Source organism: Vombatus ursinus, unplaced genomic scaffold (genome assembly GCF_900497805.2).
Source record: "Vombatus ursinus unplaced genomic scaffold, bare-nosed wombat genome assembly UNPS02014785.1, whole genome shotgun sequence".
Taxonomy (NCBI): domain Eukaryota; kingdom Metazoa; phylum Chordata; class Mammalia; order Diprotodontia; family Vombatidae; genus Vombatus; species Vombatus ursinus.
The window spans coordinates 13,773,179-13,792,372 of NW_020954563.1; the positions used below are offsets into that span (position 1 = coordinate 13,773,179).

General features: G+C 42.8%; 1 protein-coding gene across 1 annotated transcript in view; it reads left to right on the top strand.

Moving 5' to 3' along the window:
- Window positions 1-19,194, top strand: part of COL23A1 (collagen type XXIII alpha 1 chain) — a 444,884-nt gene that overhangs the window by 334,419 nt on the left and 91,271 nt on the right. The window contains exons 4-5 of the mRNA XM_027867027.1: window positions 9,079-9,086; window positions 11,463-11,489. Of these exons, the coding sequence (XP_027722828.1) occupies window positions 9,079-9,086; window positions 11,463-11,489 (35 nt within the window). The remainder of the gene's footprint in view (window positions 1-9,078; window positions 9,087-11,462; window positions 11,490-19,194) is intronic.

A 19,194-nucleotide genomic window follows, 5' to 3' on the forward strand; every position in this document is an offset into this window, starting at 1 on the left:
ATCTCAGATACTTGCTAGCTGTGTGACCCTGGGCAAGTTACTTAACCTTTGTCTGCCTCGGTTTCTTTAACTGTAAAATGGGGCTAATAATAGCACCTACCCCCCAGGATGGTTGTGATGATCAAATGAGATATTTGTAAAGCACTTAGCATAGTACCTGGCACAGGTTCTGCTTCCGGGAGCCACGATGGCAGAGTAAGAAGTAAGTCACTCTCACCATCCCTTATTAATCTCTGAAAGCCCAGAAAATATCGTCCTGGGAAAAATCCTGGAACAGCTGGACTTGCAGAAAGACAGGCTGCAGCAGTCTGGTAGCCCAGGTAGCTTGAGGGATTAAAGGGAAAGGCCTCTTTTGCCCTGGGGAAAGGGGAGCAGTACAGAACAGGAAGCATCCCAGCAAGCTAGTGGAAAGCCCCACCTCAGCATACCAGGGGGAGATCCTGAAACCCAGATGGTGGAGCAGGCAAATACCAACACCAGGACCCCCGAGTGCTTCAGTGAGGGCGGGGGAACCGGTGGGAACCAGCTCGGAAAACCACCATGTGCCTCAGCATTCTACAGCAGTCTCCCAGTGCCTCAGCAAAACTCTGGGAAGCACAGCTCCAAGGGGGAAAGCCCCAGGTGGAGAAACATCCCTCAGCAGCAAAACATCCAGTTAAAGGAAAGGCCGGGGTGAGCAGGCAACTTCCAGGGGCCAGACTACCCAATCCTAGAGTTCCAGTGTTGCTGATCCTAGCCCAATACTAGGTAAGCTACCAGAACCCTACAGCCTCCAACTGCCAACAGTTGAGGCCCCAGCACATAAAAGCCAGTGACCAGGCCCCAGGTTCCCAACACAAGAAGCTTGAGTCGGTGCCCCCTGCTCCCCAGCAGGAGAGCTCAATCTTTTTAAAGGCCAGAAAATAAGCAAACACCATGAGCAAAAAGAAACATACTATAGATTCTTATTACGGGAAGAGTGAAGATCAAGGCAGAAATTCTGAAGAGGACAACATTGTCAACAAACCCACATCCGGAACCTCAAAAGGGAATATGAACTGGTCTGAAGCCCAAAAAGGCTTCTTGGAAGAGCTCAAGAAGGATTTTAAAAGTCACATAAGAGAGACAGAAGGAAAATTGGGAAAAGAAATGAGAGGTATGCAAGAGAATCAATAGCTTAGAAAAGGAAGGACAAAATTAACTGAAGAAAACAACTTCTTAAAAAGCAGAATTGGCCAAACAGAGAAGAAGGCACAAAAACTCACTGATGAGAAGAATTCCTTAAAAAATAAAATGGACCAAATGGAAAGGGAGGTATAAAATCTAATAGAAGAAAAGAATTTGTTTAAAAATTAGAATTGGGCAAATGGAAGCTAATGACTCTGTGAGAGAGCAAGAATCAGTCAAACAGAAACAAAAGAATGAAAAAATAGATGCAAACATAAAATACCTCATAGTACCTGGCACAAAATAGGTGCTTAATCAATGCTTATTCCCTTCCCCCTATATAAACAACATAATTTAGTTCCCTTCTCCCTTGCTGAGATTAGACATGTACATCCAAAGACCCCGCTCTCAGCCTGGCGACACAGGGCTGTCACTGAAGTCCTCCATCATCTTGGATGGGAGGGTGAGAAGGGTAGGGGACAGGTAAAGACACTGATCTATTAGGTTCCAATGGATCACAGGATCATATATTTAGAACCAAAAGATAACTTAGATGCTATCAAATCCAACCCATTTTTTTTTTTACAGATGAGGGAACTCAGATACAGGAAAGTTAAATGACTTGTTCAGGTTCACACAACCTATGTCTGAAGAGGGATTTGAATCCAGGCCTTCCTGACTCCAAAGCCAATGCCTCATCCACTATACACTCTGCTGTTATTGTTCAGTCATTCCAGTCGTATCCAACTCTTCATGACCTCACTTGGGGTTTTCTTGGCAAAGATACTGGAGTGGTTTGTCATTTCCTTCTTCAGCTCGTTTTACAGATGAGGAAACTGAGGTCAACAGGGTTAAGTGGCTTGCCCAGGGTCCCACAGCTAGTAAGTGTCTTTCTGTCTTCAGGTCTGGAGCTCCATCCACTGCACCACCAGCTGTCCCCCTATACACACTGTCTTCCATTAAATTCCAGCATAGAATCATAGGATCATAGACAGAAATCCATTAGTCTAATGCCCTAATTTGACTGATTAAGAAACTGAGGCTGGGAGTGGTGAAATGCTCATGGTCACACGGGTGATAAAGAAAAAAGCTGAGATTTGACCTGGGAACCTCTGACTTCTAAACCCACTGCTTTTTCACCATAGTATGCTTCCTACATGTGACAATTTACAAATACACAAAATTAAACAGAGGATCTCACTGGACCTCCATGACAGCCACTGTTAAATAAACACCACTTTAAATAAACTTCCCTTTTATGGAGCTACTTTTCTTAATTCAATATCATCCTACTCATTCATTCAACACACATTTCTGAAGACTCTTCTATACCCACCTCCCCCAGAATTCTTCTCTGATGCCTTATCATGGGAGGGGGCAGGAAGTGAACCTGGTCCCCCTAAGGCAATGCCAGCCTTGACAGGTCATACCAAGCTGGAAAGCCTCCGATTATGAGCCCAGCAATAGATTCAGGGGATGGGGGGGGGCAGGAAGGAAGGGTTCCCTGAGGACCAACCAGCCTGTCACCAGGAAAATGAAATATCTGACCACCCTCAGAGACCACTTACTGGGTCAGAGAGAGGCTCTAATCTGCATCAGTGGAAGGTGTGCCCACACTGAGGAAGCCAGGGATCCTTAAAGTGTTACAGTAGTGAGGTTCTACACCCAAAGTACCCTGTTAAGCACAAAGAATACCACTACCACCACCACTATCATCATCATCATTGCATTTATATAATGCATTAAGCTTTGCAAAGTACTTTACACGTGTTATCTGATTTGATCTTCACAACAACCCTGGGAAGTAGGTGTTATTATTATCCTCATTTTACAGATGAGGAAACTGAGGCAGAGAGAGGTCAAGTGACTTTACCAGGGTCAGACAGCTAGTTAAGTATCTAAACCAGATATGAACTCAGGTCTTCCTGACTGTGAGTCCAAATTTTAAAAAAAAATAAAAAACATGTACAGTTCATGTTCTGTTTCTCTAACACTTCAGTAAATCAACAAGCATTTATTAAGTATTTATCAGCGCTGTGCTAGACACTGGAGATACAAATACAAAGAGTGACAGAGTCACTACTCACAGGGAGCTTACTAGTGAGACCATATTTGTAAAAGCAATTAACACAGTGGCTGGCACAATATAGGTGCTCTAATCGGATAAATAAGCACTTTTCTCCTCACAACCCTGGGGGGGGTGGGGGGGGAGGTAGGACAGGTTTTTGTTTGAGGCAGGATGGGAGGAGAAAGACCTATTTGGTCCAGAAACTGTGATTTCAATGGGGTGGGGGGGGGGTATGATTCTCGGTATGGAAAGTCCTTTCATCAATGCAGATCACCAATTTCTCTGTCACTTAAAGTACCAGAGAGTTGCCTGGGAAACAGAGAGGTTAAGTCAGTCAGTAAAGACTATTGCAATAGTCTAGAGCAGAGGGTCTTTCCATTTTTGTGTTGTGGACCATTTTGGCAGTGGTGAGACCTACTGGTCCCTTCTCAGATGAATGTTTTAAAATTTTAGGGAATTATAATTATTAATTATAGGTAATATAGATATAGATTATATAAATATAAGTATAGGATATATATGGGGTATACATAAAAATCTAAGTGTAGCCCTATACTGATGAGTATAGATTTATATGTGTGTGTGTGTGTGTGTGTGTATAATAAGACTAGGGGGGCAGCTAGGTGGTACAGTGGATAGAGCACTGGCCCTGAAATCAGGAGGACCTGAGTTCAAATCCAGCCTCAGACATATAACATTTATTAGCTGTGTGACCCTGGGCAAGTCACTTAACCTCAGTTGCCTCACCCAGAAAACAAAAAGTAATTAAAAAATAAAAAATAAAAAATAAAAGTAATAAGACTAGGGCTCTTGACCAGGCTGGAAATGGCTACTAATCAGCCCAATCATTCTAATAAGAATACAGAAACAGCTATGGTTCAGCTGTTCCAACAGCATGTCCACTTCTTGGTCATTGGATGAGGATCAATCCGTCAGCATTTATTAAGTTGCCCTTTACCTTGCCCTTTCCGCCAACACCTACCCTGCGCCACAAACACACTCAAATAGGATGTGACCATGGCAGACCAGAGTTCATGGAGCTGCACCAGGGAGCTGGTCAAGGTGTCTCAACTTAAGGCAAAGCCTCAGACAGTGCTCAGGAGCAGTTCCTTCCTCCCCTTCCCCACCTCTAAGCAGCCAGTGCCTCCTAGCCCAGAGAATGCCTTCCTGACTGCCTGCTTCCGTTGTGGTTTTCCCAGGCTTCATGTCATTCCAGGAGGCTCTGCCCTGATGATCTGTTTACAAAAGCAAAGCTTGTATTTGCATTTACATGCTTTGAATTTGGCAATGTCCTTTATATGCATTATCTTGTTTAATCCTTGCAATAAAAGCCCTGCAGGGGAAGTGCTATTATCATCCCCATCTTCCAGATGGAGAAACTGAAGCTCAGTGAGATTAAAAGTCTTGCCCAGCTTCCCATAGCTAACAAGCATCTGAGGTGGCATTGTGATCTAAACCCTGGTTTTCCCAATTCTGAGTCCTGCACTCTCACCATTACACCACAGTGCTTCTCTTCTCTGTCAAAGCTAAAAGGAATCTTAGAATATAGATTATTAGACCTAGAAGGAACTTTAGCAGTGCTGTGGCCCAACCCCTTCATTTACAGATGAAGAGACTGAGGTCCAGAGAGGCACGGTCACATGGATATTAACTGGCAGAGCCAGGATTCAAACCCAGGTCTTTTGGCACCAGTCAGGATTCTCTTTACTATACCATGCTGTCTCCTAAGAGGGTGTGAAGCCATGTGGGCAGGCAGCATGGAGGACATCTGCTTGGAGGCAGTGGGAACATAGCTATAGAGTAGGGCTCAGGGATAAGGACTCCCATCTAGAAGGTCCATAATGACCCTGGGAGACAGGTGATGGCTCAGGCCAGGGGTGGGAAACCTGTGGCCTCGAGGCCACATGTGGCCCTCTAGATCCTCAAGTGTGACCCTTTGTATCCAAATTCAGTCAAAGGGCCCTATTTGAGGACCTAGAGGGCCACATGTGGCCTCAAGGCCACAGGTTATCAAACAGCCAGGGTGGACTTGTTAGTGTTGGACTAACATTCCACATTGGACGCAGGGTGAGAGGAGGGTCAGATGAGACAGAGGCAACATCAATCTCCCAAGACCATGCTTCCTCTTTCTAGGCTCTGTTATGGCCCCTCATATTGCTCCACCAGCTCCACATTCTGTGGCTTTGGGGCTTTAGGCTGAACTAACAAAGTACTGGGGGGAAAGAACCAGCCTGGCAGGTTTCCAGAGAGAAGTCCGTTCATTGCTGGTGGAGCTGCTGGCTGCTATTTGGTCTGTGTTCCCATGAGCTTCTAGATTTCATTCCTGAATCATGCCCTGAAAATCATTTAGTTTGGATGCTTCTGGAATATGCTTCCAATTTTTATTTGTAATAACAATTTTCACGTGTCTGAGAACTTTTGCAGAGGAGTGAAAATAACTCACTCTGGCCGGCAGATTAATAAGCTCGTATGCTCCTTCCTAAGCCAGATTTTACCTGGCTGAGGCTGCCTGCAGAGCTGGGAGGAACCCCCCTGGGGAACCCCGTTCAGCTTATTCTTTGCTGGTTAGTCATTTTGGTCATGTCTGAATTTTTGTGACCCCATTGGGGGTTTTCTTGGCAGAGATACATGAATGGTTTGCCATTTCCTTCTCTAGCTCTTTTACAGATGAGGAAACTGAGGCAAGCAGGGTTAAGTGACTTGTCCAGGGTCACAGTGTCAAGTGTCTGAGGCCGGATTTGATAACTCAGTTCCTCCTGACTCCTGGGCTAGTGCTCTATCCACTGCACCACCTAGCTGCCCCAACAACCATATGATCTTTATTGTCCCCTTCTGGTTCTAAATTTATGATCCTAAGTGCTTACTGTGCTGGATTCTGGAAGAAATACAGGTTCATTAAAGACAAGTCCCTGCCCTTAGCAAGCTCACAGTCTATTAGAAAGGCAAAATACAAACCCAGATAAGTGTAATGTACAATAATGCATAAAATATAAGCACATTAAGCAGTGCAAAGCTGCTCTGAGTTGGGTTCATTTGTGAGAAGCAGGTAAGTGAAGGGTGATCAGGATTCCCCTCACTTCCCTGCAAAAGGGTGAAAATCCAGTGACCCAAGGGTGTCATAATAAATATTTAAAGGAGTTTCAGAGGAAGGGGTCATTAGGCTTCCAACATAATATAGCATAGAAACCCAGGACTGGGAGTCAGGAGACCTGGGTTCTAATCCTAGCTCTGTCCCTGACTCTCACAATAGGAACTTGAACAAGCCATCTCGCATCTCTAGAACTCAGTTTCCTCACTTGTGAAATAAGGGGCTTGGACTAGATGACCTTTGAGTTTTCTTTCAGCTCTAAATCCATGATTCTGTGATTGTCTGAAAGTCTCTATTCATCCTCTATTTGAGTCTCATGAGACCAGCACCTAGTCAGTAAGTGAACATAGAGATTTCCCTGGCAGCAAACAAATTCAGTCTCACCTCTCTGTCTGTTTCTGTCTCTGTCTGACTCTAGCTCTCTTTCTCTCTCTGTCTCTTGTTTCTTTCTCTGTATTCTGTCTCTCTATCTCCCTGTTTCTCTGTCTCTCTTTCTCACTGTCATTCTCTTTTTGTCTCTATGTGTGTCCCTCTCTGTCTTTGTCTCTCCTCTGTCTCTCACTCTGTAACTCTTTCTGTTTGTCTCTCTTCTCCCCCTCACATGAGAAGCACACACACACACACACACACACACACACACACACACACCCCTTCTTCTCTTCTCTCCCCTTAAGAACTGGGATTGTCATGGTGCGTGCATTTAGTAGGAATGTAATAAATGCATGTTGACTGACTGAATAATTACTTGATTTGAGTTTTTTTTTTTAAAAACTGAGTTCAAATTCTGAGTTTTGCCACTTGCTAGCTATGTATACACAAGCAAGTTACTTTCCCCTCTCTGAGCCTCAGTTTCCTCAAGTGAAAAATGAGGATAACCTGAGGGTACATGCTCTCCCTACCTCCCAGGGAGGGTTGTTGCACAAAAAATGTTTTATAAATCTTGAAGAAGTTTAGAAATGTGAGCTGCTGTTACCGTGTGTCATTCCCCTTTGAATCAAGAAGCTGAGAGGTCTTATTTTGTGTCTTCTACAGGACAGCATGAGTTTTGCTTTAATAGGCTTTTAATAATATGAATTTGATAAATATGTATATATGTATATATGTACTATATATATATATGTATTATAGATAGATAGCCTCTTGCGTGTAAATATATACACACATATTATGGACCTTGGTTAATGAAGTTCTATGTGAGTGACCTGTATTTTTACAGACTTTTCTGAGCCAGTCATAAAATCTATTTTTCTGGACTCTTCAATGAACAGCTATGTTTATCCAACATGAAGTTCTGAAAGTAAATGGTGGCATACCTGTCTCTTTGGTCTGAGATAAATTTCAGCTAAGCAAAAGTAATAGGACCTAGTGAGGGTATATATGAACTGGATTGGTCCCAATCATTATCCCCTACCTACCACGCATCCCTAGTCATCACCACCAAAACATTTCTTCCAGCCTGAATTAACTCAAGATTTTTTTGGAAGATTTTTTTTCCTTATTACAATTTTGGTCATTTATGGTCCTTTACTGACCCAGGGTGTCTGTCCCACAGTGTATGTGTGATTGGGGAGCAGAGAACATACTGACTTAACTCATGGGGTAAAGGAGATAATCTACTTCTTTGGATAAATGCTTGTTTGGAACTCAGAGAGAACTTAAGAATTCACCCAGTCCAACCTTCCTCATTTTCCATAACAGAATGCAGAGGCCCCGATGAGGTTTAGCCCAAGGTCACACAGCCAATAACAGGGAGGTCTAAAACTCAAACCCAGGCCTGGTGCTGTTTGGCCTTAAATAACACCATCAGGCCTCCATATTTTTAAGGCTAAGCCCACTTTGATTCCTCAAAGAACACTGAGTGTCAAAACTAGAAGGCATTCTAGAGGTCATCTGGACTAGCCTTCTCATTTTATACAGAAGGAAACAGGAAAGGGGAACAGGTATTTATGAAGAACCTACTATGTGCCAGGCACTGTGTCTAGAGCTTTACAAATATTACCGCTTATGTCTCTCCCAACAACTCTGTGAGGGAGGTGCTCTTAGTATCCCCATTTTACAATTGAGGAAATTGAGGCGGGCAGCAGTTAAGTGACTTGCCCAGGCTCACACAGGTAAGAAGTGTCTGAAACTGGATTTGAGCTCAAGTCTTACTAACTCTAGGCTCAGTGCTCTACTGTACTACCTAGAAGGGAAGGGACTTACCCCAAATCACACAGATATTAAGTAGGAAAGCCAGAATTTGAACCCAGGTCTTCTGACTCCAATTCCTGTACTCTTTCTGCTCTTCCTCTCTTGTTGGTTACTGTGGGCCAGTTAGTCACTTACTGGTAAGACTGTGCCAGCCAGCCCAAGTGATTCCCAGGGAAGGGAAGTCAATGATTGAATTGAAGAGTTGAAACAGAGTATATCCTGCCTCCCTTGTAGGTCTGCTATAGTGAAGAAAGTGCCTTATAAACCTTTGAGCCAGCCAGAAGTAGGGGCAGCTAGGTGGCACAATGGTTAGAGAACCAGCCCTGGAGTCAGGAGGACTTGAGTTCAAATCCAGCCTCAGACACATATTAGCTTGGGCAAGTCACTTAAGCCTGATTGCCTCCCTCCCACCCCCCCAAAAAAGCCAGGCAGAAATGGGAGCCATCAGAGGGAGCTGCCACAGCCAATTGGATGCTGGTAGGAGTGGACATGAGGCCTTGTCTCCCAACAAGTTATAGAATGCTAGGCTAGGAGTTCTTTCTTTGGACTCAGTTCTAATTGTGGCTTTCATGTTTTTGCATTGCAGGGCCTGCAGTAAGTATCGTGGATTTCACTCACCAACGATCCCCAAAGATAAGGCATTGTTGTTCTCTTTCTGCACCATTTCCTTGAAATGCCCGTTTTGGGGGTATACGAGTAGGTGTGTCTGGAAAGAAAATTGGTACCAGATGTGGCTACATTTTTCTGATTGTAGACACATAGTAAAATGAGGCTTTAAAAAGGTTTAACTGTTTCCCCCCCCCCACCCCCCCAAGAGTTTGTGATTCTGGGAAAACTAGCACATATTTAGAGTTCTCTTGCTTATCTCCTGCCAGTCAAACTTGGACCATACAAATGGTAGCATCAGGAAACATTAAAAATGGACCTTTGCAGTCAGTACTTAGAAACATTGCTGGGCTGCCCAAAGTTGGCCAATCAAGAGTTCACGTCCATTAAGGCATGGGAGTCTGGTCCATTGAGTGGCAGCCTGTCCCCCACCACACACACACACACACACACACACACACACACACACACTCCAGAGTGTCCACGGTAAGAATTTCATAGAACTAATTAGGTCTTTGGATTAAATGAAATATGACTATGCTCTTCAAAGGCAGTCAAAGTGATTTGTTGGAAACCAGGTCCTTAAAATGTTACTTTCATGTCATATTCCAAACATTTCCAAGCCAAACTCAGAGACTTATGCAGGATCCCCTGTCAGGCACTGCATTTGAAAATTCAGTTTCATCTCTAGCAAAAAATACATGTTACTCTCCAAATTGGAAAGTGAAATCCTTCAAAGTTTTTTAAAATAATTTATTGATAATCTACTTGAAAACATCATAGTCACTTCATAATGACTCCTATACCTTCTGATTCAATGAACCTCTACGAGGCTTTACTGGCCAGATATGTGCCCAGACCACAGGCCCAAAACCAGGCCAAAGACCCAAATCTGAAAGCACCTGCATCCGCAGATGGCTTCTCCTGGGCATGTTCTAACTAACTAACAGGTTCTCCCTGTAGAACAATGTCTTGTGACCAAAAAAAAAGTACAACCCAGTCAAACAAATCAAAAGACTGGCCATGTCTGAAAATGTATGCCTCATTCAGCAACTACAGCCCACCCCCTCTCTGCTTAATAGCAGGCAGAAGGTATATGAAGTTTATCCTGCTGAGCGTATCAGATGATTGGTTTTCGATCAGGATACATGTTTAATGTGTCCCTAATCCTGGATTTTAAGGAACCTTCTCCTGCTTTCTTATGAAGGAGGAAAGAGAAGAAGGGGGAAGGGAGACAGGAGGGGAGGAGATTTCTGAGTGTTTTTTTTTCCCCCTGGCTCCAGGGGCAACATTTAAGGGGATATTCTCAGCTTCCCTGGAATCTCATTCATTCATCTCCCCTCCCAAAATACAAGATGTCTGGGGTTGATTCCTCTTGTCAATGTTTAAAGCCTGATAAATCCTGATGAATCAATCCAAAGAGCACACTGAATTCTGGCTTTAGCCAAAATTAACCTCAAATGGAATTCTTTCCAGATGAGCTTGAATTCTGTTATTTTTTTCTTACTTCCACTGGAGATGATTCGTCTTTCGATCTGCACCATTAGGAATTGCCAGGCTCCTAAATGTACGTGAAACAGCACGTTAAGCCCCAAAGACATTTGCAACCCAATTGGGGACCAGCAGCTATATACCTGTGCTTGGTTTTTAACGGCTTGTGTTACACTCATCAAGGTATATCCCATGAGACCCACGAAGAGATTTGTCATTTTCTATTTTGAAAAGTGATTGCATGACCCTTACACAGAATCCTTTGTGAGTCATGATAAGGCCTCAGGCTGAGTGGGAGATTTCTTCTGCTATCTCATCCTGGCCTCTACACTAACTCAGGGATTGACTAACCACTCATAGTCAGGAAACATCTGGTAGTAATAGAAATACTTCAAGATTCTGACTTTTTCCTTCTAAACACAGCTTCAGCTGACTGAGACCAGGGTAAAAACATGCCCAGGAGAAGCCATCTGCAGATGCAGGTGCTTTCAGATTTGGGTCTTTGGCCTGGTTTTGGGCCTGTGGTCTGTGCACATATCTGGCCAGTAAAGCCTCGTAGAGGTTCATTGAATCAAAAGTGAAATCTGGAGGCTTGATTAAGTTGCTCTTGAATGGGAGCACCCATTACTAATCACCCACCTACCACTCCCACAGCTTTTCAGCTAGTTCCCTTGTGCCGACTAGCTGGAGTGGGGACTTCTCCCCATCAAGCCTATTTTAGCCCAGCTGTTTCAAAGTGCTTTGTTCCCCCTGTGTAAAGCATTATCATACACAAGTTTCTGCTGGGTCAGCTAATTTAAATTAATTAAATTTTAAATGTGGCCATATGTTGTGCTGAAAGTCTGATTATTAATTACTTATTAATTACCACAGGGGCAAGCAGGACGAGACGGTTATCCGGTAATTTAACATTCCATTTTTTTTTATAACTTCTTTGCCTTTATATTTTCAACCTATGGCCTGCCTTATGTCCTTTCTTGCCCCTCTTTTTCTGACTTATTTTTTTCTGGCTCTGAAATAGTCCTATCCCTGGTTTCAAGGGAGGTGGGAAGGGCAAGGGAATGGAATGAACTTTTCATGGTCAGCAGAGAATGGAGATGTGGTACTTCTGAGGCACTGACCCTGTGGGCCCATGCCAGACGAAGGGGCTGCCTGTGGCTCTGGATTTCCCAGAGCAGAAATGGGAAAGAATGAAAGGAAATGTGAATACATTTGCCCTTTCAATTTTTAAAACCTATTTCCTTGAACAAGCCCATAGATCTAATGTATACAGTCCTATCTTTGGATCTTCACTTGTCTATAGAGTATAGATATTCAATCCCAATCTCTGTGCCATCTTTCACCCCTTGGGGGAAGGGAGGAATAGAGTCATTGGGCATGAATTCTGTCCACACACAGCCTGGCTACTTTTCTAGTCTTTTTAAATTAAATATGAAAAGGACTTTTCTATTATTTTCCTCATTCATCCCCTTCCCCAAAGCTAGTGTGTAAGATCAATTTCCATAGCCAAGAGCTAAAGGATGAGAGTCTAGTCCATTGAGCAGCACCCCCTTAGCAACTCAGTAGAAATAAAAGCAAAATAACCAAACTAGTAAGTTGAAACTCTAAGTCCTGAATTTGGGTTTCAAAAATCCATGTGAAAGTCCATGGGAAACATGTGAAGTCCAACTACTGACTTCAAAAAATCAGCAACCCAAATACAGGATAGGGGAGGCTATGTGACTATATGACAGTTTATATGAAAAGGACCTGAGGGTTTTAGTGGACTACAAGCTCAGTATGAGTTAGCAATCTAATATGGGAGTAAAAAAAAAAAAAGCTACATCAGAATGGTGCTCCATCCACAGAAGTCAGTGTCTAGAAAAAGGGGTAGTAATGATTTCACTGTCCTCTCTCTGGTCAGACCACATATGATGTACTGTGTTCAGTTCTAGCCACTAACTGCATCTAGGATTTGAGCAAAAGTCAACAAAGGCAAAATGTGTTCCTTGGTCTGTGATGGAGAAGTAGTGATCTGAAACTTACCCTTTTGGGGAATAAGAAACTAGACTGTTGGGGGAGGCAGGGCGGCGGGGGCCTTATTTATAGAATCCCAGAGTCTCAGACTTCGGAGGACATTTCATCTAAGTCATATATGATCAGGAAATCTCTCCGCATCATCATCCTCAACAAGTATCCATCCAAAGACCCCCATGACAGGAAGCTCACCCCACCCCATTTCAGTTGTTAGAAAGTTCTTTCCTGTATTGAGCCAAAATCTGCTGTGCTCTAACTTACATCCATTGTTCCTAGTTCTGCCCTTTGGAACTGTCCTAAATAGTGTAATCCCTCTGCCCTATGAGAGCCCTTCACATACTTGAAGTCAGCTATCATGAATCCCCTAAACTCAATCCAGATCAACCCTTAAGCGAACCACAGTGCTAGCCACTGGTGATACAAGGACAGAATGAAGAAGTTTGCATTCTAGTAATAGGGGTAGGGACAGGACTATAATATGCTTACAGATAATGTCTTTTTTTTTCCAGGAGCATTCTCAGTTTCTTCAAATGATTTGTGATATGCTTTCTAGGCCCCTTCCCATTCTGGTTTCCCTCCTCTGAAGAAGCCTCAGCTTGTCAATGTCCTTTTTTTTTTTTTTTGCTTTTTGGTGAGGCAATCAGAGTTAAGTGACTTGCCCAGAGTCACACAGTTAATAAGCATCAAGTGTCTGAGGCCGAATTTGAACTCAGGACCTCCTGACTCCAAGGCCAGAGTTCTATCCACTGTGCCATCTAGCTGCCCCAATGTCCTTCTTGAAATGTGATATCTCAAACTGGGGCACTGGACTTGGAGTCAGGAAAAGTGGGGTTCAAATCCTGCCTTAGATTCTTACTAGCTGTGTGATCCTAATCAAGTTACTTACCCTCTTCTAATCTGTTTCCTCATCTGTAAAATAAGAATAATAGCAGCTGCCTCACAGGGTTGTTTGGGGGATCAAATGGGATCATATTTGCAAAGTGCTTTGCAAACTTTAAAAATCTCTTATTATTAGATATAGTATGGTCTGCCAAGGGTCAAGGACAGTGGAACTACTGCTTTCTTTCCTTGGAATCATTGGCTTCTGTTAATAATATGGCATCCCATTCAGTGTAGCCTTGGGGCTCAGCATGCAGAGCCCAGCCTGGCTCATAGTCCTGGCAGGCCAGCAAAGCTGCTGCTGGAAACATGAGACAATGCAGCCTGCAGACTCATGCCTTCTGAGAAGAGGAGAAAGACAAACCAGGAGCAACTCACATGGGAGACCCACCCTTGTTGGCGTTCTTATGCTAGGCCCCCCGGTTGGTGTTTCTGAGATTTAGCAAAGGTCATGTGATAGTTTTTCCTCTGGGCTTGATATTTGGGCTTTTCTCCTAATTAGCCAGTCTGAGGCTAATTTAGAAAATTTCAAATTCAATATACATTCAAATTCAAAGATAATCTATGAATGTAGTCTACAGTCAAATGTCATCTATGAAGACAGCATTAAGGTAATAGGGTGCTTACCAGTAGCCCATCAGGTCCACGGGATTTCTCATGGTGCTGTGGGGAATATTTTCAGTAACTGGCTTAGTGCTATGATATTCTCAGGTTCCTAAAATCTGGAAATGCTAGACACTCACAAATACTGAGAAGTTGCTGACTTTTGGATTCAAACCAATCTAACAAGGTTCAATTAACCTCCTACTATGTGCCGAGGCACTATGCTAAGCTCTGAGGATACAAAGACAAAAATGAACCCGTCCTTGTCCTCGGGGGGTTGCAGTCTAAAGGGAGAAGATAGGGGCAGCTAGGTGGCGCAGTGGATAGAGCACCGGCCCTGGAGTCAGGAGGACCCGAGTTCAAATCTGGCCTCAGACACTTGACACTTACTAGTTGTGTGACCCTGGGCAAGTCACTTAACCCCATTGCCCAGCAAAAAAGACTAAATAAATAAAGGGAGAAGGTGCACAAATGCACAAATACAAGAAAATTCAAGGAAAGAGAGAAGGCTAAACATTATCATCATCAACAACAATCGTTTATGGAATGCTTACTATATACCATCATTGTGCAAAGCATGGAGAATACAAGGAAAGGCTAAAACACAGTCTCTACCCTGAAGAAACCCAGAGTCCAGTAGGGAAGGCTTTGCATAGAAAGAGGCCTGGCTGAGCCTTGAAGATCACTGAGATGGTGGAGGTGAGGAGGAAGTGCGTTCCAGGTCTAGGGGATGGTCTGTGCAAAAACAGAATGGAAGGACCTGGAACGGTAGGGAGGCCAGTTGTCTGGAACATTAGAGTAAGCTAAAGAGTGTATATTTTATCCCAGAGCCAAGAGAGACAACCACCAAAGGTTCCTGACCAAAAGAATCGATACCTGTGCTTTAGGAAGGTTATTTTGGCAACTCTGTAGAGGATGGAGTGGAGAGGAGAGAGCCTGGAAGCAGAGAGGCCAATGATGAAGCTGTTGTAATAGTGCAGATGAGAGATGATGAGAGCCTTAACTGGAGTGGCAGCTTTGTGGGTGGAGAGATGTGAGATACTTGGCAATAGGTAAAACTATCCTTGATTGTTCATTCCCATGACTCCAAGGTGGCATGGAGGCTGGGTACTATTTCTCCAGGATTTATTGAGCTCCCAAGAGCCCATGAGCCTTGAGCTTTGATCTTAGACAGCCTCCACACCAAAAAGACTAGAAGGAAAAAAGAAAGACTAGAGGAAAGTGTGAAGTTTTTCGCTTTTGTTTTTCCCAAGGTGATCACTTACTTAGAAGTTCTCTGGGCCATTCAGGGCTTTTAAAAAAAAATCCAATTTGATTCATTTATTATGCTTTTAGTAGCATGTATTATGCTAATAAGTAATATTGTTATATTGTATGCTAATAAATAATATGCTAATAAATATGCTATTATAATAATGAAATAATAAATGTGCTCATAAATAGTGAATATTTATCATGCTTCTACCGTGTGCAGGGCCCTGGGGTCAGCCCTGGAGATAAAAGACGTGAAACAACCAGCATGGTCCCTGACCTTCAGGGACTTACAGCCTCCTAGATGGGGTGTGGTATACATATAAATAACAATGGCAGGAAGGAAGAAAGGATACTGGGGATAACTATGATGTAAAAAACAAAAGAAACCAATAAAAACTTACTTTAAAAAAATAAATAACAGTAGAACTTCCAATGGCAACTAGGTGGTATAGAGTGCTGTACTTGGCATCAGTAAAACCTGAATTCAAATCCTGCCTCAGACATTTACTAGTTGTATCACCTTGGGCAAGTCACTTAACTTCTGTGCCTCAGTTTTCCTAATATGTAAAATGGAGATAACAATAGCACCTACTTCACAGGGTTGCTCAAGAGGTTCAAATGAGATAACACATGTACAGTGCCTTAGAATTCTTAAAGCTCCATGTAATTGCATAGGAGAAGTCAGAGAAGAATGAGAGGCCAGAGGAGAAGAGGTCACATGGGTCTGACTAGATCAGGAATGGTTTCATTCAGAGGCCTGAGCTGGGTCTAGGAAAGAGAGTTTCTGTTTGGAAGGGGAGGTGGAAGATGTGGCTGTTTCTTCTTCTCCTATCTCCCTCCCTGCCCTAGCCCCTGTACCCTTATCTCAGAGCTCTCTGCAGTCTGATCAGCAGCCTTGAAGGGGAGTGAGCTCCCTCAGCAGCCCTAGATCCCTGGGTCCTGATTGGTTTCCATGATTTGATCAGGACAGCTCTGAGCTCCTCGTCCCCCTCAACTCTCTTGTGCCAGCCTCTCTGCCCCGGACTTGGAGTAAAGAGGCCTGGGTCTGAGGCTTGGCTGGGCCGCTTACCAGCTGTGTGGCCTTGGGTAGCTTACTTCCATACAACTATTTTTTAAGTATCATCAATATTTATTAAACCTGCACAGTGCTGCAGATACAACAATGAAAAACAATATACAGTCCAACCTTCACTGAGGGCCACTGAGGGCAGTACAACAAAAACACAAACTACAATACTCAGAGTATCACACAGGAGTAAAGGGGAACTCTAGAGACCAACTATTCTAGGGAAATTCGAGGGAGAGACATTATTTTCACATGTGGAATTCAAGAAAGCTTCATGGAGGAGGTAGCACCTAAGCTGGTCCTCAAAGACAGAGAAGCATTTCAGTGGGCGGAGATGAGGATGGTATAATTCCAGGTATGGAGGAACAGCAGTTTATTCATCTATAAAATGGGCAGTTAAGTGACGCAGTGGACAGAGTGCTGGGCCTGGAAGCAGGAAGACTCATCTTCCTGAGTTCAAATCTGGCTTCAGACATTTACTAGCTGTGTGATCCTGGGCAAGTCACTTAACTCTGCTTACTTCAGTTTCCTCTTCTGTAAAATGAGCTGGAGAAGGAAATGGCCAAGTATCTCTGCCAAGAAAAACCCAAATGAAGTCATAAAGAGCCAGATACGATTGAAATGACTGAACAACAATATCTATAAAATGGATAAGAAGAATAATAGAAAAAGCACTGTATTTGGAATCAGAATGCCTGGGTTCAAATCCTGGCCCTAACACTAGCTGTGCAACCTTGTATAAATGCTATGTCCCTTCTAGGCCTCAGTTTCCACGTCTATTGAATGAGGGGTTGGGTTAGATGATATCTAAGGCCCCTTTCAGCTCCAACGTTCTAGGATAATATGACATAATTTAATTTGATTGCTGTTACTGTAGTTCATAAGGAAGTTTCTTGGAACCAACAAGTAAGAGTCAAAACCTTTTAACCTTTGACTATGTCATGAGACATTGAGTTTTCGCCCCTTCTCATCATCCCCCCAACGTCTAGACTCTTCCTGGAAAAGTCGATTTCTGTTTTGAATCAAATGACCTGGGTTAAATCTGGTCTCTAGCATTTAGTAGCTATGGGACCTTTGCAAATCATGTCTCCTATCTGGGCCTCAGTTTCTTCATCTGTAGAATGAGGTTGGTCTATGTGACCTTCAAGTCCTCTTTCAACTCCAGTTCTCCGGTAGGGGCTCATGGCTCATGGCTAGGAGACAGAAGCTCCTCAGATAGCTTGAACCTTTGGCCTCCAGCAATCCTTGAGGCTGGGCAGCCCTTACTGCTACCATTCACCCCCCAGGACCCAGCAAGGACAAGCATTCACTTGGTACCCATTGTGTGAAAAGCCCTGAAATATGGATAAAGGACATAAAAAATTTATCTAAGGCCCTGTACCCGCCTTCATAGAGCTTACAGCCTAGTAGGATGATAGACAAATATGTATGCTTTGATGAATTTGTGGTTTTAGCCGTATGGGTATGCTATTTACAATGTACATCAAAACTTCCTATACCTTCTAATCCTGCACAATTGTGACTGTATCTTCCCTTAAATGCTTTTTTGTTTGTTTTTGAATGTTTAATTTTATTATATTATTGATAAAACACAGAGATTCTCTTTTTTAATTCCAAATTTTCAATTTCAAAGGAAAGAAAATTTTTTTGTTAAGTCATTTTTTAGTCATGTCCAACTCTCCGTGACCCCATTTGGGGTTTTCTTGGCAGAGAAACTGCAGTGGTTTGCCATTTCCTTTTCCAGTTCATTTTACAGATGAGGAAACAAAGGCAAACAGGGTTAAGTGACTTACCCCAGGGTCATACAGCTAAAAAGTGTGACAAAATTTAAATTTAATTTAAAATCAAGAAAATTTAAAATCAAGAAAATTATTCTTCCTGACTCTAGGCCCAGCACTCTATCCACTGTGCTACCTAACTGCCCCAAGAAAAACAAAACCCATTACAAATATGTATAGTCATGCAAAACAAATTTCCATATTAGCCATGTACAAAAAAAAAAGAAAAAAATATGCTTTAATCTTTACTCTGAGTCCATCAGTTCGCTATCTGCAGGTAGGTAGGATTTTTCTATGGTTGGTCATTGTGTTGATCAGAGTTACTACATCTTTCAGGATAGATTATCTTTACAAAATTGCTTTTACTGTAGAAATTATTCTGTGGACTTTACTTTGCATCAGTTCATACAGATCTTCCCAGGTTTTTCTGAAGCCATCCTTCATAATTTCTTATAGCACCATAGTATTCCATCACATTCATGTACCATAACTTGGTCAGCTAATTCCCTAATTGATGGGTATCCACTCAGTTTCTAGTTTTTGGCCACCACAGAAAGCTGCTATAAATATTTTTGTACATATGGGTCCTTTTCCTTTTCCTCTGATCTCTTTGGGGTACATGCCTATTGATGATATTGTTGGGTCAAAAGGTACATAAAATTTAACAGCTTGGGGAACATAGTTCCAAATTGCTTTCCAGAATGGTTAGACTAGTTCACAGCTCCATCAATAGAACAAGTACTTAGAGTACTTGTTTTCCCACTTCCCTTCCAACATTTATCATTTTCCTTTTTTGTCATCTTAATCAATCTGATGGATATGAAGTGATACCTCAGAGCTGCTTTCATTTGCATTTCTCTGATTATTAGTGATTTAAAGCATGTTTTCATATGGTTAATGATAGTTTTGATTTCTTCCTCTGACAACTACCTGTTATATCCTTTGACCATGTATGAATTGGAGGATGGTTTTCACCCCTACACATTCAGCTCCATTTCCTATATATTTG